At 45.0% G+C, this 26,412-nt stretch overlaps 1 protein-coding gene across 1 annotated transcript; it reads left to right on the top strand.

Moving 5' to 3' along the window:
* Window positions 1–407: 407 nt before the first annotated feature.
* Window positions 408–25,101, top strand: PKD2L1 (polycystin 2 like 1, transient receptor potential cation channel). Its single transcript, XM_023588974.2, has 16 exons — window positions 408–645; window positions 1,217–1,330; window positions 15,574–15,701; window positions 16,161–16,414; window positions 17,451–17,675; window positions 17,823–18,051; window positions 18,711–18,881; window positions 19,062–19,243; window positions 19,550–19,670; window positions 20,523–20,621; window positions 20,842–20,963; window positions 22,748–22,874; window positions 23,621–23,739; window positions 23,971–24,094; window positions 24,404–24,491; window positions 24,959–25,101. The coding sequence occupies exons 1-16, from the start codon at window positions 408–410 to the stop codon at window positions 25,057–25,059; spliced, it is 2,442 nt and encodes an 813-aa protein (XP_023444742.1). The 3' UTR covers window positions 25,060–25,101.
* The last annotated feature ends 1,311 nt before the right edge of the window (window positions 25,102–26,412 follow it).

The raw sequence follows: 26,412 nt of genomic DNA, 5'->3' as shown, positions 1-26,412 counted from the left end.
TATCTGCAAGCATGCCCCTGTCCTTAGCTTTTGCCTCTTTCACCCACCCTTCCTCCCACCCCAGTCTGCACATCTTCCTCATATTCCCCACTCTTCCCTTCTTCAAATCCCTGCCTTCCAGTTCCCTCCCATCCCCTTTTTCCTCCTCTGCAAGTCCCAGATGGAGAGACAGAAAGCCCTCCGCAGGAATGATGGTCATTCCCCACCTCCCCTCCTCCCCACCTGCTCCCTCCCCCAGGGCAGGCACTGATTTCTCCCTACAAAAGGCAGCAGCCAAGGCTGTCTAGACCAGCTCTCAGGCTCCCTTTCCTTTGCCCTCGGCTTGCTCGCTTGGGCAGTGCCTCTAGCCCCCTCTTTCTCCAGGCGATAGTGGGCATCTGGGGTGCCAGGCCCCCACCTCATTTACTATGAATACTGTGGAAAGTCCCTATGGGCAGGAGCTGCAAACGTTGAGGAGTGGTGCCTGGGACAACCCTGCCTACAGCGGTCCCCCTTCCCCGCATGGGATGCTGAAGATCAGCACTATCTCAGGCTCAGGGCCCACCAGGCCCCAAGCCAAGAAGCCTGAAGATGGACCTCAGGAGAAGGCACAAAGGAGGACCCTGGTACACAGCTGCTGCCTCCGTATCTGCCGCGGCATCAGAGGTACCTGATCGGGGGAGGGATATTGGAGTCAGAAGAAGAGGTCATCAAAAGCTTCTTTTTTCTGAGGGGGAGGAACTGTGATCTGAAAAAGAGGTGGAATCTTGGGGTTTGTGAATTGTTTGTGTTAGAACTGTGTGCCCCAGAACACAGAAGCCAATCTGCTGGTCTCAGAGCAGGGCAGCCTGATGTGGTCATCTCTTGGGGGCTCAGAGAGGTATGTTGGAGCTAATTTGAGGGAGGACATGTATGGGAAAATGTCCTGGACTGTCCCACTGTAGCAAGAGCTCCTTCTCATGCTTTTGCTCTCCTTGGCCCAGTACCCTCACCCATGTCTATACCAAGGATGTTTTTCTCCAGGAGACTGATGGAAGAGGGAGACATGGGTGTGGTTAGAGTAGCTAGACTGATGGAAATAGAAAGGGTAAAGTGATGGAAATGGAAAGAGGGTAAAGTGATGGAAATGGAAAGAGGTTAGGGTGGCAATGGGATAAAGTCCAGGGGCAGATGGGTGGGGAAAACTGAGAGGGATCCTGCTGTTGGGGGACAGTGGCATCTCTCCAATGCTCCTTAGGGCTTTGGGGAACAACCCTGACTGAGAACACAACTGAGAACCGGGAACTGTATGTCAAGACCACCCTGAGGGAGCTTTTGGTGTACATCTTCTTCCTGGTGGACATCTGTCTATGTGAGTACCATCTGTCTTTGAGAAGTGTATATATGTGCAACCTGTATGTACACATTTCTGCAGTCAACATCTGTGGGGACAACATCCATCTGTGAAAGCAGACTGTGTCCTGTGAACTTAAAATCAATATTCAGTCCTATTTGTTACCCTTTGGCTGAAGATATTTTGTTATAAAAATAACTTGTCATTTAGTTCAGCGCAAGCAGGCAGATTGTTAAAAAGCTTGTTAATAAAAATTGCTTTGTCGAGAATTACATGGGGAACACAGTTTTAAAATTCAAGTTACTAGGGGCAAGTGCAGCTCAGGGTTTGAGGACCTGCTCCCCACATACAAGGTCCCAGGTTCAATCTCTGGTACATCCTGAAAACAAAACAAACAACAAACAAATGAAAAAACCAACTTGGGGAAGCCAATGTAGCTCAGTGGTTAAGCGCCAGCTTTCTACATATGAGATAAAAAAAAAAAATTCAAATACTGACTTCTACTCAGAAGCCATTGTTTTCTATTGGCAGGTAGAAGTTTTTACACTACTGTAAAGAGTGGAAACTCTTTCTGTTTGGGAAAAAGCAATAGTTTGCTTTTCGCTATTGTACAATGTCTGATCCGTTTCTTTAGAGGCAGGAAGAAAACTATCCAGGAGGCCTTAGAGTTCAAATCCCTGTTAAAAGAGTTAGAGATGCAAATGGAATGGTGGTGGTCAACGCAGGTAAGTTTCTCCTACTTGAGAGCACTCCACAACGCAGGCAGTTGAGGGAAGCTTATCCGAAGCCACAGAAGGAGAGAGTTTAATAAAGAACTGTAGGCTATAATAAGTTGGACCAAATAGATCCAAAAGTCCTGTTGATAGGAGGGTGCCACTTTGTTCTCAGTAAATTCCTTTTTTACAAGCCAGTGCAACAAGTAAGTTTGGTTAGTTTAATAGAGTTGTGTATTTATGAGCCGATTAGAACTGTAGGCAAGGTGCCTCTCTTACAAGGTGGCATTGTACCCTATAGAAGGTTCTGCTCTTTTTAAGGTGCATGAATCTTTTAAAAGTGGGGTATAAAGTCTGATAACAAAAAACTTGACAAAAAATGTCATCATCATTGTGAGCCACCCACATTGATGGAAGCCCTCTAGGAAACCGAGAAGAAAGCACCTTTCTCTGGCTGTATTCTGTTGGGACTCGCTCTGTGCTGGAGGAGGGAGGGGACAGTTCCAAGGGCTTACCAAAGGTCACTCAGGATGAAGTGAAAGGAAACTGTGTGGAGAACAACAGCAGGCCCAGAGTTCCTTCTGGGGGGCCCATTCTATTGCCTTCAGCAAATGACGGTCAGGAATTCAAATGTTTGACATATTGGTTTTTTCTTAACCATCTGTTAGGAAGGAGTGTTCCTTCTGCCTTTTCAGAGCCCATGACAGTGGCTGAAACCTCCAGAAGAAAACCTCTCTTTATATATGACTCGATTTCTCTATTTCCAGGTTAGCCTTTGGAACAAGATTGGGAGGTTTCTAACTCCCCAAAGTTACAGCGAACCATTTCTGACTCTGTAGCTCAGAAGCCCATTCACTCATATTCTTTACCTTGTGAGATCCCAACACACTGATAAATGCCAGAAGGTCTGTGAATTGCCAAAGTCTAAGTCATCAACTCAGTCCAATAATAATAGAATCCTCGAGCGGTGATGGGCTTCAGAGGTCATCTAGTTAAAGGATGAAGAAAAGGCAGCAATCTCTCCTATAAACCCTTCTAGGTTCTCTGTCAGGTGGTCAACCAGCCTCACCACAGGGAGTATTGTTGGGGGTTTCTCTGCTTCATGGGGCAATCTGTTCCACTGTTGGGAAGCTCTATTTTTTTCCCCTTAGTTAACAGACATCTATGAAGCCCCTCCTCTGTGCCAGACATTGGACTGAGGAATACAGAGATGACTGATACTTGGGCCTTTCCTCTCAGGAGCTCATTTTCTCCCTTTTAGAACTTTTTTCCCTTTATTGAATCATCCACTGCCCTGTTACTCTCCGAAGCAGTATGTAACAACATTTCAACTGTTTAAGTGACTGTAGCTATCTGGTTTCTCCTTGGCCATCTATACAGGTTAAATAACTTCTATTTTCTTACTAAACTAGTCAATATAATATGGTTTCCAGAGGTGATATTATGCAGAAATTAAAGACATAGGCTCTGAATTTATACAGACTTGGGTTCAAACACCAGTCTCTACCATTTACTTCCAGTGTGTCCAGATTTGGGGGATTGATGAGGTCATGAGGTGGAAGTGATGTCTGATCTGAAGCTTAAAAGATGAGGAGGATTTAGCCCCTTGAAAGGAGGCTGGAGACAGGGAAACTTCCAGGAAGCGGGAACAGCATGTGCCAAGGCCCAGAGGTCACACAGGGTATAGTGCAATGAGAGTATATCAGTGTGACTGGAGTGGAGAGTTTGAGGAGCAAAGTGGTAGAAATATGCAGCTGGTGATATAAGCAGGGCAGATCATGAATGGCCTTGTAAGCAAGGATAACAATTTAGACTTTATTCTAAGGGCTATGGGGGAGCCATGGAAGGGTTATAAGCATAGGTGCGACATGATAAAGTGTGATTTCTTCTAATTCTGGGAAGAGGATAAAACTCTGGACCTTGGGTCATTAAGAGATCTCTGGGAACATTGAGTGGGGAAGAGGATAGTCCTATGCTGAGCATATTAATGGACTATTTTATTTAAACCTCACAACAACCTTATCAGGGCCACTGAGTCAATTTAGTGGCAGTAGAGCCTGCTGGTTAAGCACTAGGTCTGTGAAGTCAGACTGCCTGAGTTTAAGGCCTGGTACTGCCAACTAAGCTGTGTGATCCTGGGCATGTTTGTTAACATCTCTTAGCCTTGGGTAATGATCATACTCACCTGATAAGATTTTGTAAGGGTTAAATAAATTAGCCCATTAATGTGCTTAGACAGTCTGGCACATGGTAAATTAAAGTTATTATCTTTAATTCACAACAGATACTACAAAGCTATATTGCAGTATCATGAATCCAACCACTGATGGGGGGTGAGAAAGGGAGAATTAACCTGATGCCTCTAAAGTTCTGAAAATTTCCACCTTTTAGAGAGTTGGACTCTTAGTAAAGACCTTGAAATCATGACAAGAAGATGTGCCCTTAACTGCCTTTGACCTTGAAAATTGAAGTTCCCACCCACAAAGCTCCAGACCCCACAAGAACTTTCTCACTAGTAAAATAAAACCAATCCTAGTTTCCTACCCCCATCTTCTCCCTGCTTCTTTCTTCTCCCTGGCAAACCTTTAGGCAAAATTTTTGAGCCCCGGGCATTGTCTCTGTATGACCACTTGGCGCTGTCCAAGGGCCTGGCCCCACTTCCCCGGAATCTCGGCTCCCTGGCCGTCTCCCTGAGCTCTCTCTGGTCTCCTAAAACTAGACTATGCATTTTCAATGGGGAATGAAAATTGGTTCTTAAGGCCAGAAAACTTTTAGATATTGTAATTGTTTGTGGCCTTCCAAAGAGCTATAGTACATAAACAGATACAGAACATATCCGTGGTATTGTAAATTAATTTAGTTGTGGAGACAATTAGGAAGAAGATGTCTAAAGATGCTCCTGAGGGAGGGGATAATGAGAAAAGGGTGAGAAACACTGAACTAGATTCTCTTAATTTTTCTGGTCAGTATGCTGACTAAGTTCTCCTGGCCCTGGACACTGACACAAAGCAGTTGTGCTGTTCTGTTGGGATGCTGTCTTCAAAGAGCAGAAGTGACATGAAGTTGGATATGACTTTTGTAAATGTGTTTTTTCCCTGTCAGTTCCTGTGACTGGGTGCAGATGCTCTAGGACCAATGTTCAGTATTAAGATAAAAATTGTGGCATAATGGAAAGATAAGAACACTAGAGTCAGAAAATTGGATTCAAATCCTAGTTCTGCCATTTACTGACTCTGTGACCTGAGGCATTTCTTTGCTTGTAAAACAAGGATAATAATACCTATCTTATGGAGATAGCATGTATAAAGAACCTAACCCAATCACTGGTAGTGATTCTTTTTGTATTGTCTAGTGGAATTTCAAACACTCACTTGTTACTCTACTCTGGTTCTAAAAAATTCCCTTTCCAGGTTTGTGGTTGGTTCCACATATAGAGGTGATATCATTTGGGCAGCATCAAAGTCTTTACTTCTGACATAAGACCTTTAGTTAAGGTGTTTCCTCCAGGCTTCAGTTTATCATCATCATCATCACCTCACCATCAGCTTCATCAGCATTATCAACAGCACAAACAGCAAACCTTTACAGATCATTTTTAACATGCCTAGCACTATGCTATGCATGGTATCTCATTGAATACCCCAAAGATTATGAAATTGGTACTTTATCATATCCATTTTACAAATCAGGAAAGATTTAGGTATGTTAAATAGCTTGCCCAAAGCCGTACAGCAAATAACTGGCAGAAGCAGGAATCCAATTCAGCTACTGTTCACCTGAGTCAAATTCTAAGGCTTTTACCCTCTACAGTCTTCTACAACTGCTCTGCATGCAAAATGTGTTACACATTAATTTATTAACACTCATCAACTCTTTAGCAAGGATAATTCTTTGCCGTACCCTAATGGAAGCAGGACCTTGAGAGAATTCTACCAACTGATTACTTTTCTTTCTATTGCTATATTTAAAAGATGATATAAAAACATTAAAGAGTATTTTGAAATATAATTCACTCTTAATTCACCAACATAACATCAAAGATAGTCCCACCTCTTACATTATCAGTCCTTATCCACACATATTCCCTTTATTTTTTTTTAAGATTTATTTTTCATTTATTTCTCTCCCCTCCCCCCCACCCTTCGCTGTGTGTTCTTCTGTATCCACTTGTATTCTTGTCAGCAGCACTGGGAAACTGCATTTCTTTTTTGTTGTGTCATCGTGCTGTGTCAGCTCTCCTTGTGTGCAGCGCCACTCCTGGGCAGCCTGCGGTTTTTTCGCACAGGGTGGCTCTCCTTATGGGGTGCACTTCTTGTGCGTGGGGCTCCCCTATGTGCCTGTGTGGCATGGCACTCCTTGCACGCATCAGCACTGCACATGGGTCAGCTCCACACAGGCCAGGAGGCCCGGGGTTTGAACCCTGGACCTCCCATGTGGTAGGCGGATGCTCTATCAGGTGAGCCATATCCGCTTCCCATACGTTGCCTTTAATTACTAATGAGGATGAATTAAACATTAAACATTTTCCATGTTTAAGCTTACAATTTGTATTTATTTTTGTACAAATTGCATAAAAAAGGTATGTTTTAAGAGGGGCAAGGAGAAGGGATGGGTGATGAAGCTTGGAGCATTCGACCCTACGTGGGGACAAACCACCAGGTGTCTCATTTCCAGGACCTGTTTTCTGGGGGGGGGGGGGGGGCGGGGGAATGGAAAGAATAGCCAACAAAATTAGGCATCCCCTAAATAGCAATTTGACCTGGGATGGGTCTTGGTAAGCCATAGCAACCAGCCATATTGACTTCTTCCCTCCATGCTCTGTTCTAGGAACAGAATGGGCCTAGAATCAGGGATATTTGAGTCTCATCTAAAGTGGAGCTATCTTTTTTATGCAGGCAATGTGGGTGAACCATCAGTCTTCTCATAATAACAACTATCAATTCTGTAGCCAGAGCTTACAAAGAGCTTTCACACCCATTATCTCACTTGATCCTGACAGCAGACCTATAAGGGATAGATATTATTTCCATTCCACAGATTAGGAAACTGTCATTATTGTCCTTATGAATAACTCAGGAATGATCAGTCATTCAGAACCATCCCTAATGGGTGGAGTCAGTCCTGGCCCAGCGATTCTTCCGCAGAGAAAGTGCTGGAGAATTATCCCCCCACCCCCACCCGCACTGCGTGTACACCCACCATCATGATATTTATGAAAGGCCTTCCGGCCTTTTGTCTTCTTGGCAATGGCTGTAGCCTTTTGTTGATGGAGGAAACATTGAAGGTCTTTGTGTGGAAATAATAACCATTTGTTTCAGGGGACAATATTGTTATCTCGAAGGTGCACCTGGGACTGGCTCTGTGTGGGAGAGGCTCTGAGCAGGATGAGGCTGGATCTGGCCACCATGGAGTTGGGGAGTTGGTGATTCATGGTTACATATCAATTAGTGCCAATTGAATATTCTTAATTCATCACCAGTTATAAAGAAATGCCTGTCTTTGCACTCTGTTTTCTTTTAGTAGGTTTCAAGTTTCTGCCCATAGATGGGTGGAATCCTGCATTTATAGGAGATGTTGAAATAAGCTTGGGGTTGGGAAAATGGTGGCTGCCTTTACTGAGCATTTCTAGAATTGAAAAGGAAAGAAACAGAAATGTACTGTGGTTCAGAAAATTTCTGTAGGTGAGCCCCTATGTGGCATTAATGATGGCAGAATATAATTGGTCACATAGAAGCATGACGTTAATGAGGGCCCAATGGTACAGTAGAAAGAACATGGGACCTAGAATAAGGTAACCTGGCTCAAATGATGGCTCTACCATTTATTAGTTATGTGTTTTTGGCAAGATAATTCAAGATATTTAATATCTTGTAGCCTTGATTTGTCAAACAAGGGTAATGTCTTCCTTGTGAGTTTGGTAAGAAAGCAAATAAGGTATTTAGCACAGTTCTGGGCATGTAGGAACCTTTCAATAAATATCAGTTGCCATTCCACATCAAGGTATAAATTAGGAAAATATTGAAATAAAAATTTTAAGCAACCCACTAGAAGAATGGGACCTGCTCGAAAGAACCAGGATAATGACTGTGAAGGATCAGAAAGTATAAGGCCTTCTGGAAGTGGTTGCCATGCATCCAGAATGGTAGTAGGATGATTTCTTGCCTTTACCAAGCTGGCTTCTTTACCCACTGGTTCATCTAGACACAAGAGTTACAAAGTCCTTCTACTACTAGGAGGAGGTGATCTGAGACAGTTTAACCCTAACAACAGGAATTGGGCCCTTCTGGTATGTAACTATTTAGCCAGCTTGCTTTTGCCTGTATTTCCTGTAGCAGAATTCCCCTTTGCTGTAGCAGAATTCCCCATTTTCCCAAAGCTTGGATCCTTGTTGCAAGACTGGTGGGCTTGGACACATGCTGTTGTTGTCCAATGCTGAGTGATGGTCTGTTACTTTGTTTTCCTCAGTAGGGAGCTATCACTGGTTTCTAGGAATACAGCATTGCATTTAAGTGCCATGTTCCCTAATCTTGGGAGGGCTTTTCACTAAGGACAATTCTTTTTTTATTTTATTTTTTAAAATTTATCCCTCCCCACATCCTTGCTGTTTGTACTCACTGTCTGCTTCTCTGTGTCCATTTGCTCTGTGCCCTCTGTGCTTCTTGTCTTCTCTTTAGGAGACACCAGGAACTGAACCTGGGACCTCCCATGTGGGAGAGAGGCAATCAATCCCTTGAGCCACCTCAGCTCCCTGCTTTGTTGTGTCTCTCATTGTCTTTCCTCTTTGTGTCTCCTTTTTCTGTCAGCTCGCTGTGCCTGCCCATCACAACAGCTCACTGTCTTGCTCAGCTTCTCTAGAAGGCACCAGGAACCAAACTCAGGACTTCCGATATGGTGGACAGGAGCTCAGTCACTTGAGCTACATCTGCTTCCCAAGGACAATTCTTAAATTAAGTCCAGAATAGCAGGCAGCCCTAGCTGAAGACATATAAATATTCTGGCTTGTTGTAGATGAGATCAGGCTGGAGCATTGCTGGTTTGAGAGGCCAGAGAAGGAGCATCTAGCTCGCATTCCTAAGCAGGAGTTTGAGTACTGGCTCTGTCTCTCACCAGCTGAATGATCCCGAGCAAATCATATCAACTCTGAGCTTCATAGTAAACGTTGCTCATGGGCAAAGTGAAATAATCAGAGCTACCAGGCTACTGGGAAACACTGCATGGGAAAGCGCTTTTTTTTTTTTTTTTTTAATTTCTCTCCCCTTCCCCCCTTCCCCCAGTTGTCTGCTCTCTGTGACCATTCGCTGTGTGCTCTTCTGTGACTGCTTCTATCCTTATCAGCAGCACCGGGAATCTGAGTTTCTTTTTGTTGCGTCATCTTGCTGTGTCAGCTCTCCGTGTGTGCAGTGCCATTCTTGGGCAGACTGGACTTTCTTTCACTCTGGGCAGCTCTCCTTACGGGGCGCACTCCTTGCATGTGGGGGTCCCCTATGCAGGGGACACCCCTGTGTAGCAGGGCACTCCTTGCACGTATCAGCACTGCACATGGGCCAGCTCCACAGGGTCAAGGAGGCCCAGGGTTTGAACCATGGACCTCCCATGTGGTAGGAGGACGCCCTATCCATTGGGCCAAGTGTGCTTCCTGGAAAGCTTTTTGAAAACTGTGAAATGTGGTAGGTGGCAAGGGATTATAATAATATTGATAATAATTTATTTTATTGGGAACTGGCAGTAGGAAGGCTGGGGTTTTAAGTGGAGGCAGATCCTTAGAACTGGGCTAAGGCTCCAGTCACAGAAAGAAGTCATAGGACAGTAGTTCTCAACTTTGAAGGATACGAGTTGGGGCAGTCATAAAACGAAGAACGTACCAGGCAATTGGTTAGACATGAGCTTTATTGGGACTTACAAACAGGAGAGATTCTTGGATGGTAGTAGGTTGAAGAATGAAGTTAGCCCTCTGCAGAAAAGTGAGAAAAGGAGGGGGAATATAAGGGGTTTCAGGACAAAGATGCAACATAGGGTATGAGAACAGAGTTTTGGCAAAAGTTACATGAGGGGTACAAACAGGGTATTTGGTGATGCTATCACAGGAAGGGAGTATACAGCCTTGAGGGGATTGAAGTTTGCAGGACTGTTTGTACATTCTTTCCTTTGGGGAGGTCTGCTACTTCTTAACTAGTGAGTGTCTACGTTATACCGGGCAGCTAAGTGCCTCAGGCTGTGTTTCAATTAAGGGGGAGTGGGATCCTGGTCCAGGGGTTCCCACATGTGTCAACAGTTTAAAAGAAAGAACAAGAATATTCAGACTCTACTGTAAATATAGGAATGGATAAAAGCAGGATTTTACCCAGGCTTATGATGATGATGACTAATAATCATTATTATAGTCATACTTCTTAAATAAGAATATATTTATGCCCCACCTACAGTTAAAAGAGATCTAAGTCAGCTACCCAGACACAATAAAACATAGTCCATTAGAACTAGAATAAAAAGACTTAGGAAAAGAAGTGGGAAAAGATATAACTTGTGCCAGATAACTTGTACCAGGAAACTTAAGATAAACAGAAGTATTGCAAATGAGGACAAAGCCCTGGTTCCTGGCAGCCAAAGCAGAAACCTAAATAGACTACTAAGGACTACTTGTTGAATAAGAAAAAGCACACCAGTTAAGAAGGACATACTAACTCTTGGAATAATTTGCCTTGTTAGTTTTTATATAGGGGACATGGACTATTATAATAGTTAAAAGCAATAAAAGGGAGGTGGATGTGGCTCAAGCGAATGAGTCCCTGCCTACCACATAGCAGGTCCTGGGTTTTGTTCCTGGTGCCTCCTGGAGAAGCCGAGCAAGAGAGTGAGCTGGTGTGAAGGGCAGGCATGGTGAACTGACGCAACAAGATGATGCAAAACGAGACACAAAAAGGAAACAAAATGAGAGACACAGCAAAGCAGGGAGCTGAGGTGGCTCAAGTAATTGAGTGTCTCTCTCCCACACGGGGGGTTTCAGGTTTGGTTTCCGGTACCTTCTACAGAGAAGATGAGGAAATGGACACAGAGAGCAGAGAGTGAGTGCAAAACAGCAAGGGGGCCGGGCAGGGATAAATAAATAAAACAAATCTTTTTTAAAAAATTGGAGCTACTTTTCCCTTGACTGTTTCTTATATCTACCTTTTAAAAAATGCATATTAAATTCTCATTCTATAAAGGCAATATGGGGGGTGGGAATACATGATATTATATGACATGATAGGATATATGATATGATATGATATGTGATACGATATGATATGTAAAATTTCACAGTATTCTAGAAATATGGCTTTACCCAGAAATAAAACTTGGAGAGTTTATTTTCAGGCAGCATGTTCTAGACTATCCCTATCAATTGGCCCAGTCAGCAAGCTCCACTTAATATACTATAAGAATATATTTAATTAATGTAGACTTTGGCACAAAATATGCTGAACTCATCCCCTGCCCTCTAGAGGTGATCAGACAGTAGGTAGCAGAATCTTTTCTAGCTCCATTTTTCTCAGAAATAACAGAATCTTTTTGGCAATGTCATCCTTTCCACACAAGTAAGGAAGTAAGTAAGGACTCACTTCCACACAAGTAAGGACTATGTTACAACAGAACAAAACCCAAAGGAAACTGGTTTAAATAATGGGATTCATTGTCTTGGTAAGGAAAACCCAAAGGAGGGCAGGACTGAGGGCTGATCAGTCCAGTGGCTTAATGGCATCATCAAGGACCTGTCTGTTTCTCTTATTCAGTTCTGCCAGCTATGCGATCAGTCTCATTCTAAGGCTGACTCCTCTGGGACTTTTTTATTCATATCCAGTTGGAGAGGGAACGTTCCAGAAGGTCGCAGAAATCCCTCTTCATGTCTCCTTGGCCTAAAATGGATTACCTGTTCATCCTTGTACCTGTAATGGTGGCCAAGGGATGGGCTTTTGCCGACTAGCTTAGATCTGAGCTTCCTTTCCAACTCCTGGAGCTGAGGTTGGATTCAGCTTCTGGACACATATGTAAGTTGATCAGGAGAGATGTGATATCTCAAATAAAATCATTGTATTAGCTAAGAGAAGAGGGAATAGGTCTTAGGGAAGCAATCGCATGGCCCAGAACAGCATCTGGCACCTGGAAATTTCAGCCTGTTGCTTGGAAACAAATTGGTGGGAAAAAATTTTTTAATAATTTTATTGTTATTGTTTTCTATTATTATTATAGCATTAATCGAACTCCATGAGAATGAAAGGAAATAAAATTGACCTTTTATACAACCAATTCAAAAATGATCTGTTTTCCTTTGTTTCTACATACATGGTATTTTTAAAAATACACACTTGTAATAATAGCATGGATGCAATTTTGCATTCTATTTTTATTACCATTTCACCGGTTGCATCATACTCCATTAAGTGGCTCAATGATATCTTAATTTACTTACTTATTGGCTCTCTGCAGGACATTTAGGTCACCTGTAATTTTTTTTTTTTAAATAACCCAGGCAATATTTTTGTACATGCGGCAGCTTCCTTTCTGGGGATTTATCTATGTCAAAATATGGTTCTTGATATGTATTTCTATATTATTATCAATTTTACACCAGAATAAAGAAAATTAAAGCTTGTTTTAAGAGTGATCTTTTGAGTTTACCAAGGGCTTTCACAATTCATCCCTGGACTTGAATATTAAGCTCTTCAAATAGAGTTTGCTTATAAGGACATTTCACAAAATTGCACAATCTCAACAATTTGCATTGATTTTGGGAAAGAAAGTCAGAGTCCCTAATCAGAAGATTTAGGGTGGTAGAGGTGGTAAAGTGATATGTTAGTGTAGTGCAGAGTGGTGGTTAAATTCATGATCTTTGGAGTAGGGAAGACCTGAGTTCGAATGTGAGTTCTACTTGCTTGTTATATGGCCTTGGACAAGTTACTTAATAACATTCCGAAACCCAGTTTTTTGCCTAAAATGAAGATAGTAGTTCTTATTTTCAGAATTAAATGGGATAATGAGACAATCTATGTTGAGGGGCAGATGAAGCTCAGTGGTTGAGTGCCTGCTTCCCATGCCTGAGGTCTCAGATTCAATCCCCACTACCTCCTAAAAAAACAAACAACTACAACAACAAACCTGGGGAATTCTAAGTTTCAATTATGGTGGCTATTGTTACTGTTATTATTCATCAATTGTGAACATGATCCGAGGCCAAGGTTAGGAGGAATGATATAGGTACGTAGGAGAAAAAAAAAATTAGATACTCTCTGCATTGCATGATGAAACCATCATCTGGTTTCTGAATCCTCTTCATAGCATCCTCATGCAGTCATTGTCCGATGTCTGAAAATTTCCTGGAATGGGATACTCACTACTTCAAAAAGCTTTCCACAATACTGAGTCAAATTCTGACTCTTATCAGCTCCCAACCATTTTCTCATCTGGTATCACCTTTTGAAACTAGAGAGAACAATTCCACTCCACACCAGATCTTAAAGGAAGGACCCAGGAAGGCCAGCCACTGCCCACTGTAGGAGCCTCCACCCCATTATCCTCAGCAGATCCCAGAGGTGAAATGGATGTTTGAGAAGTGGCCCATTTCATACTGGACAGCACTAATAACTAGGAGGATCTACCTTTTATGGTGCTTAAAGTTTCTTCCCAGAAATATCTATCTTGGATGTAGTTCTGTCCCTGAAGAAATACAGAACCAGTCTATTCTGGAGTTAGAGAGATTTTCACTTGAATCCTGGATCCATTAGTTGTTTACCTTGGGCAAATTACTTAAGCTCTCAGAGACTGTAAACAGCACCCACTACACCTGAGGTCTCTTGAAATGAAGTAAGCATGTGAAGCACTAGGTACACAGCCACAGAACAGGTGTTCTGAGGCAGTAAGTGGCTCCCCTGGTCATTTCTTCCTCCTGATATGGAAAAGGATGATGGTGGAATGGATATGCTGAGTCCCTGTAAGAGTCAGAAATTTCTGAACCAGGTGTCACAGTTAGACAAACTGGTTCCTCACAGTAAAGTTAAATTATCATTCTTATTACCTGAATTAGAAACTAATGGGAAGTGATTGTGGCTCAACTGATAGAACATCCACCTACCATAAAGGAGGTCTGCAGTTTGATACCCAGGGCCTCCTGACCCATGTGGTGAGCTGGCCCACACGCAGTGCTGCCACGCACAAGGAGTGCCCTGCCATGCAGGGATATCCCACGTGCAAGGAGTGCGCCCTGTAAGGAGAGTCGCCACACGCACAAAAAGCACAGCGGAGTGGCACCGCACACACGGAGAGCTAACGCAGTAAGATGATGCAACAAAAAAAGTGACAGTTTTCCCAGTGCTGCATGAGAAGAGTGGAGGCAGACACAGAAGAACACACAACAAATGGACACAGAGAGCAGACAATGGGGGGAAGGGGGAAAAGGGAGGAAATAAATAAAATAAATCTTAAAAAAAAAAAAAAAGAAACTAACAAGGTGAAAAGTAGGAGAAGGGAGATAACAAGAAAGACCTATAAGTTCTTCTCAATCTTCTTCCACTGCAATATACCTGAAGGATGTGATTCCCCCTGTTCTCCCACCCCCAAAGAATGCCACTGGTTCACTTGGGCAATGATTCAGTGTTTTTCTCCTGGGGTGGAAGGGGGTACTTAGAGAGGTCTGTGTCACAAGGACACATCAATGGCCAATGTGAATTTAATCATGAGGACACATAAACAAGTCAAAGTTGAGGGACAATCTATAAAACAAATAGCTTACACTCTTCAAATCCTGCCTTTTAACTAGAAAACTCCCTTGGCAGTTCTACGTGAGACATATGGGACTGAGTATGTATGTAAGGGTAGTTGAGGAAAATTCAATTATTCAGGGTAATGGCCAGGTCTTTTTTGATATAGGGATACTCTGAGTTTCTCTTTCAGGAGACAACTGTGCCCATTAGGATGCAAGAATAATATAAGGAATTCCTATATATCCTTCACTAGATTTCCCATGCGACCATTTTACCATGTTTGCTAGGGTTGGGATGGACACCATACCTACCTCCTACTGCCATGGCAATGGAGTCATTGACCAGGGGCCAGGAGATCACATCTCCATTGCAAGGTGTTTGACCAGAAGTTCTCTAGAATTTGAAGGTACTTTCCAAAGGGCATAAATCTAAGATAAATAAAAAGAAGCACTACCTGTTGCAGAGAGCAGAAATATCTTGGTCCTAGAGAGTAAGAGCTAGGAAGTAAAGTTGACACAGGAAGAAGAAAGTGAATTTTCAGAATGACGACATTAAGAGACCATTACTGAGCCAAGTTCAGTCTTTCTAAGGTGAAGTGGGAAGAGGGTGGGAATCTTGTAACCACAACTCTTCCCTAATGCATTCCCTGGTCCCTGATGCCACCATCATCCTCCACAACCTGCCCCTGTTGGTAGATCTGACAGGTTCCCATCTGGGTGGTATCTCTGGCCCCAGGGCAGTGGGGTTTCCTCTCTCCTCTGGGGATTGGAGATGGGAACAGTAGCAGGACACAACCTCTTGGGTTGGTTTCTAGTAACCTATGGAATGACAAGCTCCAGTGCCTATTACTACACGAAAGTGATGTCTGAGCTCTTTTTACATACTCCATCAGACACCGGCATCTCCTTCCAGGCCATCAGCAGCATGGCAGACTTCTGGGATGTAAGTATGAGATGTCCTTTATCCTTCCCTTTTCCTTAAATGCCTGAGGACTGAGGCCACAGGCCAGGGTTTGGGGAGGTCAGAAAGGGGAGCAGGCAATAAGCCAGAAATTAGGTCTATCAGGTATTAGGCAAGTCAAAGGGTCAGGCAAGAACTGATGGGTCAGTCTAGAGTTCAGTTAGAGGTAGATGAGGGATCACAATGTTGATTAGGGAGTCAAGCCAGGCGTTAGATTAGGATAGTGGGTTAGAAATAAGGTGAAGCTTTAAGGTGCATTTTAAATAAAGAGAAAGACAAGGACAGTTTAGGATCTGATCAAGGTCCCTGGGTCAGCTGAGGAATCCAACAGAAGTAGATGGAGACAGCTGGGAATCAGGGAATGAGGGCAAAGTTCATTCTAAGGGTTGGGGTGGGGGTCAGGGTGAGGCTAGGTCAGACCCAACCCAGCTCGTGATCCAGTTTGCTCAGGGCCCACTACTGGACAGTTTGTATTGGACCAAATGGTACAACAACCAGAGCCTGGGCCATGGTTCCCACTCCTTCATCTACTATGAGAACTTGCTTCTGGGAGTTCCGAGGCTGCGGCAGCTGAGGGTCCGCAATGATTCCTGTGTGGTGCATGAGGACTTCCGTGAGGACATTTTGAGCTGCTATGACGTCTACTCTCCAGACAAGGAAGAGCAGTTCCCCTTTGGGTCCCTCAATGGCACAGCGTGAGTGAGCCCCCCGGCCAATGTCCCAGGGTTTGCCTCTCAGTGGCTGAGGGAGTCCAGGAGCGTGGAGATTCCCAAATCTGGCTCCACATTGACCTCGCCTGAGGCAATTGTTGGAATGCAAATTCCAGGGCCCCACCCAGTCATGCTGGGGCCCAGGAATCTCTATTTCAACAGGCAGTTCTGATGTGTAGCCAACCTGGCACCAGCCCAAGGTTTTGGGAACTGCTTCTACTTTAAACAGGTTGGGGGCACTCAGTATATCTTAAAGAGGAATCTCCTTGAGGCACATTGGTGATTCTTTGGAAGCCTTGGTTTAGGTCACTTAGGAATGGAGGAGGTGCATTTGCAGACAGAGCTACAGTCTCCAGACTTGTTCCCACCTGTAGGTCACAGGCACACTTGTCCTACCCTGGGGGTGGTCCTGACAGGGAAAGCATCCTTCCTTGCCCAGAAGTCTCCTTGGGGAAGTGGAGAATGGGTAAAGTAGTGACAAGAGTCAAGACCCTCAAGAATGAGAGAAGGAGCAGCAAGGAATCCAGGATGGTTGGGGAACTAGGGAAGGAAAGGGGAAAGGGTAGACAAGACAGAGATGAAGAAAGAAAATAGGGGTCCAGGGAAGAGAGTTTGGGGGAAAGAACAAAGAATCATGGGGTTAGGCAGTCATTTGCACAACCACAAGAGCTGCAAGGATCATTTCTGGGCTACATGGTCCAGGTGCTTCCCTTATGGGGAAAACTTGGCCTTGGTTTTTCCTGTAGTCTTGGGTGACAGTGAAAAATAAGGAAATGCACATTTGAATTTCATATCTGCTGTTAACCAGCTGGATTATCTGACATCTCTGAGTCTCAGTTTCCTCTTTTGCAAAATGTGCGTATCATTTGCCCTCCCTCCTTAAACAGCTGTTAATATCAAGTAAAATAGTGTATGTCAGGTAGCCCTGAAACTGTAAAGCTCAGACAGTCATAAGGTGTTGCTATTGCCTTGGAGAATGAGCTTTTGCGCTAGCTCAGACCTATCTTGCATCTTGTGGCAGGTGGACATACCACTCGCAGGATGAGCTGGGGGGCTCCTCCCACTGGGGCCGACTCACAAGCTACAGAGGAGGTGGCTACTACCTGGACCTTCCAGGATCCCGACAGGCCAGTTTGGAAGCACTCCAGGACCTTCAGAAGGGGCTGTGGCTGGACAGGGGCACTCGGGTGGTCTTTATCGACTTCTCGGTCTACAACGCCAACATTAATCTTTTCTGTGTTCTGAGGTGAGCCCCTTTCCCTACCACATCTCTTCACCATGGCTCCTTTCTCCTCTGCATGAGATCCTTCCCTAAACTTGTACCCTTTGGTGGGGGTGGGAGGAACTGTCCCAGCCCAGGCTCCACCAGCCATCTCCCTCTCCCCACACACAGGTTGGTGGTGGAGTTTCCAGCAACAGGAGGTGCCATCCCATCCTGGCAAATCCGCACAGTTAAGCTGATCCGCTATGTCAGCAACTGGGATTTCTTTATCGTTGGCTGTGAGATTGTCTTCTGTGTCTTCATCTTCTACTATGTTGTGGAGGAGGTCTTGGAGCTCCACATCCACCGGCTTCACTACCTTGGCAGCATCTGGAATATCCTAGACCTGGTGGTCATCTTGGTGAGAAACAGATATCCTGGATTCAGTGCAAACTGTGAGGAGGTGGGGGAACCATCCAAATAGGGGCTCTAAGTTCTTCCTTTTGGAGCTCCAAGTCCTCCTTATGACTGTTGGTCAAATTATTGTGCAATAGTTCCCTTAGGAAACCCTGTCTCCCACATCCTCTCTTCCCCTGGCCTGTGAAAAGGGCCCTGATGTTTTCTTCATGTAAAATGGTATTTTGTTTCTCTTCTGTTTTTTGCCTTTATGAATGGTCCCTTGGAACGACTCCCTTTTATCTTCTCTTCTATTCAATTATTCTGCCCTCCCACTTCCTAATAACAGGACACATTTATTTCCTGACTGAGGCTGGGCAGTGGAGGGGGAGATAAAACTCCTTGACTCCAGTTCCCTGTGGCTCTTTACAACCAGTGCCTTCAGTAGCAGTGGCTCCTATGTATTCACCACAGCCCTCTACTGGGCTTTAAATTACTTAAGGCGCTACCCAATCATCCTATTCAGGTTCACCTGAACCTGAGATAAAATCAAGAACTCAGCAGGATCAGACATTTATTCCTGCCTGACTTACTACCCCAGCTCTCCCCTGGACCTCACCTTTGAACTTCCCTTAGATGGCTTTGACTTCTCTGACCCCCACTCCCCAACCCCTGTGGTGACAGCTCTCCATTGTGGCTGTGGGCTTCCACACATTCCGAACCCTCGAGGTGAATCGTCTGATGGGGAAGCTACTGCAGCAGCCCAACACATATGCCGACTTTGAATTCCTCGCCTTCTGGCAGACACAGTACAACAACATGAATGCCGTCAACCTCTTCTTTGCCTGGATCAAGGTACCTGGGACTCCTCCCCCACAGCTTTGCCTCTGGCCCTCATTCTCCCTTCCTCAACACTTGTTTTATTTTCCTTATCTGGCATGGCAACTCCTGTGGCCTCCATGGGCCCCTGGAGTGGACTTCTCAAAGCCCTTCTGTTTTTCTCCTTCAACATTTGGTTCAACATGACCCTTCCAGATATTCAAGTACATCAGCTTCAACAAAACCATGACCCAGCTCTCCTCCACACTGGCCCGCTGCGCCAAGGACATCCTGGGCTTCGCTGTCATGTTCTTCATCGTTTTTTTCGCCTATGCCCAACTCGGCTACCTGCTTTTCGGGACCCAAGTGGAAAACTTTAGCACTTTCATCAAGTGCATGTGTGTGTCCTACCCCCTTCAGTCCTCCCTGGCCCCTTACCCTCCAGCTCCAAGGGTGTATGTAACCTTGGGGAAGCAGGGTATGTGCATGGGGGTGAGTTTATGTCTAACGTATCTGTGTGAGAATCAGGAAGCCCTGGTGTCTGTGCTCAAGGGATTTATGCACCTTGCTCTCTCTCCATCTGGTTGAGTGAGGGGTCTGTTTGAGTCCACATAGGAACTGTAGTCAGCAAAGTGGGATGGGGTGTGGACTGGGGCCAGGTTTATGGTTAGGCTCCAGGTAAAGATTAGACTCTGGTCTCTCAGTTTCACTCAGTTCCGGATCATCCTTGGGGACTTTGACTACAATGCTATCGACAATGCCAACCGTATCCTGGGCCCTGCCTACTTTGTCACCTATGTATTCTTCGTCTTCTTTGTGCTCCTGGTAAGTGTCCTTCTAAGGAGTGGGGATTTGGGAACGTAAGGGATAAGGATGTGGAGGGCTGGCAGGGTGGGGATTTGATCCCCCATCATCCCTATTCAAGATTATCATGGGTCTCAAATCAAGGATGAGGAGTGAGGGAGAAACTTCTGGATCTTCTGGGAGCTAGCTAATGTCCTTTGTGTGGTCCAGCAGTTTGCAGAGTATGAGTACTTTTAGGCTGCCTCAGTAAAGTCAAGCCCCTTTCTTCAAAGATGGAAAGGGAGAGAAAAATTCTTCATGAGGAGAAGTGGCTGCACCTGGACACTCTACACCTAGTCTCCAAGATTCCCTTTTCCCTTAGAGATCTCTGGCTGATTTCTATTGTCACCACTTTGTAGTTGTTCTCCCTCCCCGCCAACCATGAAAGATCTGGGTTTCATTTTTATTAAAAGAGCCAGCAGGTTTCTTTATGTGATCAATGGATGAGGACATGGACATGGGTTGCAGATATCTGGTAAAGAGACCAAAATTGTACTCTCACCTCGACGAGATTCTGGTTTCAGTGATTGGTGGGCTGCTATATGTAGTGGGGTCCGTGGCATGTGTGGGGGTATCTTTGTGGTCGGTAATGCTTCTGCAGCGACTGAAAGTGTGGACACCAGGTTGATGAAAGAACACAATCCTTCCCTAACAGGTCTGTGCTAAAAGGCTTGGCTCTGGGGATTCTGAGAGGTAGGATTGATGGGCTGCAGAGCTCAGATTGAGAGCATCAGCTCCTTCATGACTTGTGTCTGAGCCATCAATGGAGTCAGTGAGTTTGGTGCTGTTATTGGGATTGGGAGTGAAGATCTAGGTCCTTGTCTTATTCTCTAGAACATGTTCCTGGCCATCATCAATGACACATACTCAGAGGTCAAGGAGGAGTTGGCTGGACAGAAGGATGAGCTGCAGCTTTCTGACCTCCTGAAACAGGTGATGACATAATCTCCTTGAGCCACGCATCTACATCAGGGTCCAGACCTAAGGCTCTGTCTCCTGGTCTATTCCTGATTGGAGTAGGGCCCATCCCATTGTGTGCCTTCGACTTAGTAACTTAGGGACTTATGGAAGCCTGGCATCCTGTGGGTGGGGGTGAGAGCCAGGGATGATGAGGGACCTGTGGGGACTGGGCCTGTTCCTTTTCCCCTTACAGGGCTACAACAAGACCCTACTGAGGCTGCGCCTAAGGAAGGAGCAGGTTTCAGATGTGCAGAAGGTCCTGCAGGGTGGGGAGCAGGAGATCCAGTTTGAGGATTTCACAAGCACCTTGAGGGAGTAAGCAATCAGAGATCCAGCCTCCCCTGACCTTGACCTATAAGTCTAGGGCCCTCAACTACACACCTTTTGCATATAAAACCTTTATCTTGGCCTGTAAGTCTCTGACCTCAGCCTGTAAGTTTCTGATCCTGACCTTCAGAACTGTGCCCTTGGTTTTTTTTTTTTTAAGATTTATTTTTTTATTTATTTCTCTCTCCTCCCCACCCATTGTCTGCTCTCTGTATCCATTCGCTCTGTGTTCTTCTTTGTCCACTTGCATTGTTGTTAGTGGCACCGGGAATCTTCTCTTTTTGTTGTGTCATCTTGCTGCGTGAGCTCTCTGTGTGTATGGCACTACTCCTGGGCAGGGGTGGCTATCCTTGAGGGGTGCACTCCTTGTGCATGGGACTTCCCATGCATGGACCAGCTCACCACACGGGTCAGAGAGGCTCTGGACCTCTTATGTAGTAGGTGGATGCTCTATCAGTTGAGCCAAATCTGCTTCCCAAAAGACCTCTAACTATGGTCTATAATAGGAGTTCTTAACAAGGGGTCCATGAGCTTGAATTGAAATAAAAAAAAATTCTGTGGGGATGTGTTGGTGTGGGTGTGATATATTTATTATATAACACGCAGTATAGTATGGACTGAGTAAGGGGTCTGTGGCTTTCACCTGACCGGCAAAGGGGTCTGTGAACAAAAAAAATTAAGAACCCATGGTCTATAATATTCTGGTCTTTGTCAAACAACTCTTGAGCCAAGTGTAATAATATAATTCCTAATCATTATATGTATTCTCCACTCCTACAAAACTCTGATATTGGTTCTATGCTCCCCAACAAACACTGGTCTATTACCTGAGTCATTCTCTCCCAGCTTTCCAGTGAAACACATGAACAAATATTGAACAAATATATTGTGACACCACCTATGGGCCAGGCACTAAGTAGAGCTAGACAAAATTAAATGAGACAAAGTCTTTGTTCTCCAGGAGCTCACAGACATGTAAGCAAATAAATTGAATCACAGAATACGTTCAACAATAGAAGTAACTAATAACAGGAATAACTAAAGCAGAGAAGAGAGTAACCAATTCTATACTGAATTTGAAGGAAGGCTTCCTAGAAGAAGTGACATCTGAATAGGGTTTTGGAGGGTGAATAACTTCCTACTGGACAAAGAGATGAAGGACATTCCAAGAAGAGATGAAAGCATGTACAAAAGCACAGAGGTCTGAAATAGAGCAACATGTATGGGAGTTATAAGTAGATGAGCATTGCTAAGATAGAATATGAGCAGTGGGGCATACAGGACACAAGGCTAGAGAAATTAGCGAGGGCCACCCTGGAAAAGTCCTTGAAGACCACCCTTCTATCCAAAGAATAGGATGCTTAGGAGGGATTTTAAGCAGGGAAGGAGTATATTCACACCTGCATTTTAGAAAGATTCATTACTTTAACTGCATTATGGAGGGTGGACTTTGAGGTAGGGGGTGAGGATGGGAGGCAGGGGCACTGCATGTTAGTTAGAGGCAAAGAGATTTTGCAGTGAACCTTGTAAGTGATCATGGGAGCCTAAAGCCCATTAGCAGGAGTTAGGGGAGGAAGAAGAGACAGATTCAAGCAACTTCTTGGGGGAAACATTTGCTAGACCTTGGAAATCCTGGCCTTCCTCTGTGCCTCTCCTTTTCTCCAGGGAGCAAGATCTTTATGCATTGAGCCTGGCAAGAGAGCAGGAGTTCATGTTAGAGCAGTCACAGTCACTGCAGGCCAGAAGTCATTTTATCGTCTTGTTCTCTGCAGACTGGGACACGCAGAGCATGATATTACTGAGCTCATGGCTGCCTTCACCAGGTTTGACCAAGATGGGAACTATGTTTTGGATGAGAAGGAGCAGGCACAAATGCGACAGGACCTGGAGGAAGAGAGGGTGAGCTAACTGTCATGCCTCCCTGGCTGTTGGTGGGGAGGCAGTGTTAAGGAAATTACTTACCCCCAACACACCCAGCACACAAATCCAAACTGAAAATCCTCTGATAGAGCCCTCTAGAATAGAGGTTATCAAATTTTCTTGTACATTAGAATATTCTGGGGGAGATTTTAGAAATCCCCATATTCAAGTCACATACCCTATACCAAGTAAACCAGAATCTCTGTGGGTAGGACTTAAACATCAGCAGCCAAGGTTGAGAACCACTGTGCTAATACATAGTCTTAGGGGAAAAAGACCAATCATCCAAGAATCCCTGACAATTCCCTTTGAGAACTTGCCTTCCTCTTGGGGTTTTCAAACAGATCCTCAGCTCCACTGCTATGCTTATTCCAGCCCCATTTGGTGTAGACCAAAAGAGGGGAAGGGGTGATGGCAGCTCAGAAGGAAATTGCCAGAAATTCTTCTGGTGCTGTCCTGCTTCTCCCAAAATGAGTCGGCCTCTAACAAATGCTTCACCAATCAAGGCTTCAAGGAGCATATACTTTGTTTCCTCAGAGGTTGAGAGAAGTTTGTGTCTGCCACCAACCTTACCCTATATTCTCCACAGTCTGAGAAGGAAGGGTCACACCAAGAACTGGAGCCCAAGGTCTGGTCCTGAGATCCCATTAGAGCAGGTGATGGAACAGCAGTTGATGGCCTTCCAGAGTCATCCTCTCCCCTCTGACCTCTGACTTCTTGATTAGGTTGTCCTTAGCACTGAGATTGAGAACTTGGGCCGGTCTATTGTCAGCAGCCCACCAGAAGAGTCGGGCTCGGATGCTGCCAGAGCAGGTGGCTGGGTTTCAGGAGAAGACTTTCACACGTATGTGCAGCCAAGGGCCCAGGGCTGGCTATGTCTGTGATATTCTGCCTTGAGCTTCTTTCCACAACCTTCCAATTCCCTGTCCTAGTTTGGGGGAGAACCTCTGTCTCCCTTTACTTTCCCCTACAAAGCTGGGCCTTACCTTCCTTGCTCCCATCCAGACATCTTCTGTCACCTCAGCCCCCCAGACATATAGTTCTGCTCCCTCAGTCTCTCTAAAATCCTGCACAGGCTCACAAGGAGGGTTCTGCAGCTAGAAACTGTCCTGGAAGGAGTCATGTGCCAGGTCAATGCTGTTGGCTCAAAGCTGAAGATGCTGGAGAGGAAGGGACAGCTGGCTGTCTCTCCAGGTTTGGTAAATAACCTTTCATCTGGGTCTCTTTAACTCCTCACAACTAACTTTACCATCCTTTCCTCTCAGTGGGTGGGGGTGGAGTACTTTCCAAGGACCTGTGTTTTTGGGCCCTTTGGACAACATTTCCACAGTGGTCAGTCTCTCACTGGAGGTAGTGAGTGGAAGGAAGGCCTGTGAGCAGTTGTCCTGGTATGAGGGTTGCCTTGGGCTCTAGGAGATGATCTGAGGATGGAGAATCTGATCTAGGTAAAAGAAAGGTGGGACACAAACTCCTCCTTCATATAACCTGTCCCCTTTTTCTTGCTCCAGGAGGAACAAACTGTTTGGGAGTGCCTTCAGCCAGCCCCAGATGGGACCCCAGTCCCCTGGAGAATCCAGGGTTGGCAGAAGAGTGATGGGAGAAGGATCCCGAGGCTTCAAACAGCAGGGTCCTCTCTCACTGCCTCACCAGAGGCCCCCTCTCCACACACCCTCCACTTCTAGCTGCTGCCAGGTCCCAGCATGTGTCTGGCCTTTTGAACCAATGTTTCTCTGTGAGCTGGGCCTCATGCTTAGACTTGTGACTCAGTGCTTCTGTGTGTAGCCAAATAGCTCTGTGAAATAACATTTCCCATTGGGCCATTCACTTCACTTTGGTCTTAGCTCTCCTGTGGTGATAAAAAATGTCTAGAACAAACAGAATAAAGGAGGGAGGGTAACGACTCTTTCAAGCACCTGGATAGCCATGGTTTGTGATAAAATGTAGACTGAGAGAGCAGACCATATCTAGATGTCTTCCTACTTGCCAGTGATTTTATTCTTATCTTTTGTGTATCTAAAGATATGCTGCTAGCACCTGTAGGCTTCTTGTCTCTCTCATTAAGTTTCCCTGTAAAAGAGAAGGAGAAGCCTTAAAGGAGATGAGACTTTCTCAGATGGTAAGATTCCAGTGTAGGACAGAGCCTGGAGTGGCATTCACCCATTAGTAAAGTCAATGAAGTTTCTGTGGAGGAGCCTGCCTCTTGATATTTCACTGAATGTTGGGAACTGAGGGGGTTGTAAATGAGTAGACAAAGCTGGAGCCTGAGGAGAATTAGGCAAAGAAATGATCTCAGGAGCCAGAGATTTTTTGGACTAAAATGTGGGCTAACTGCATTCTTCCTTATGGCAATGTGGTTTCCCTGGTGACTATCAATAAAAATCCTTTGAAAAACCAGGACTTTGCATTTGCTTCTGGGATTGTAGGGGGAAGAAAAGTGGCGGAGACTGAGGATCATCTTTGTACTTGGGCTGGGGAAGGCTCTTCACATTTGGTAGGCATAGAGTAGGGGCAGTGACATTGTGAAGGAGCTGGGCTGCCCCAAGAGTCCTGAAAGAAGAACTTCTGGCCCTTAGGAATGGTTTCAAATGGTGGGCATGATGATTGTAGCAAGGGAGAGAGGAGAGAGTGTCCAGAGAGACCTGGGCCTCAGAGGGGAGTGAGCAAGGTTGAGAGGACCAGAGGGAGGGAGCACTAGTGTGTGTATGACACAGGGTAAGAAAGCAAAAATGGCGGATAACAAGGATAAGACAAGAGATTCCTATCCCAAGATTTGGGTGTTTGGGTGCTGGCTTCCTGAGATCTGCTATATATACATCACCCCCTTCCCCTGTAACCTTTATCCCTTTCTCATTTTGCACTTCAGTTGGTCCCCATTCACTTTTTCTCAGCCATTTCCTTCTCTCACCTCTCTTCTTCTACTCCACTTAGTGTATACTTTATACACTAATAAGATTTAGGAAACAGCCTAAGAGCAATTAAGATAACCAGAGAGTTTCCTCAGTCCTAAAAATGTTACAATCTAGGTTTTCCTCAAGAAAGGCTGTATCTACTGAAGAGGAGGAGTAGGTGCCAGGTTGCAGTTTAAGAAAAAGGGGTCATCGAGTTGGTGTTAATCCAGGATATTGGAAGGAAGAATATTTAGGATTAGGAATCCATGCCTACAGGCTGTCAAAGTACTGGATAAGACTACCACCAAAAGCATGGATTCCCTGAGCAATCTTTCTGTGATTAACACCAGTCACGGTGTGGAGTCTTTTGGGAGAGGCAAACTGTTTCCGATGGCTTTGGTCAGCAAGCCACCCCCAGCTCCGCCAACCCCAAATGGGTGGTCCTCCAGGGCGGCCGCGGGAATGAGTGCAGCCTACGGACTGACTGGTCGTCTCGATTCTACGCAGCGGATTGGTTCACTACCTTCAATCTAACTTCGTAATTACGCTTTGTTATAATTCATTATCTGAGGCATGATTTAGTGAGAGGAGGAAGCCTGCTAATCCATTGTGGAGCGTTTCCAGAGGCG

This window comes from Dasypus novemcinctus, chromosome 6, assembly GCF_030445035.2.
Source record: "Dasypus novemcinctus isolate mDasNov1 chromosome 6, mDasNov1.1.hap2, whole genome shotgun sequence".
NCBI lineage: Eukaryota > Metazoa > Chordata > Mammalia > Cingulata > Dasypodidae > Dasypus > Dasypus novemcinctus.
Note: the sequence above shows the minus strand (reverse complement) of the source record. Positions and strands in the feature narration are given on the sequence as shown.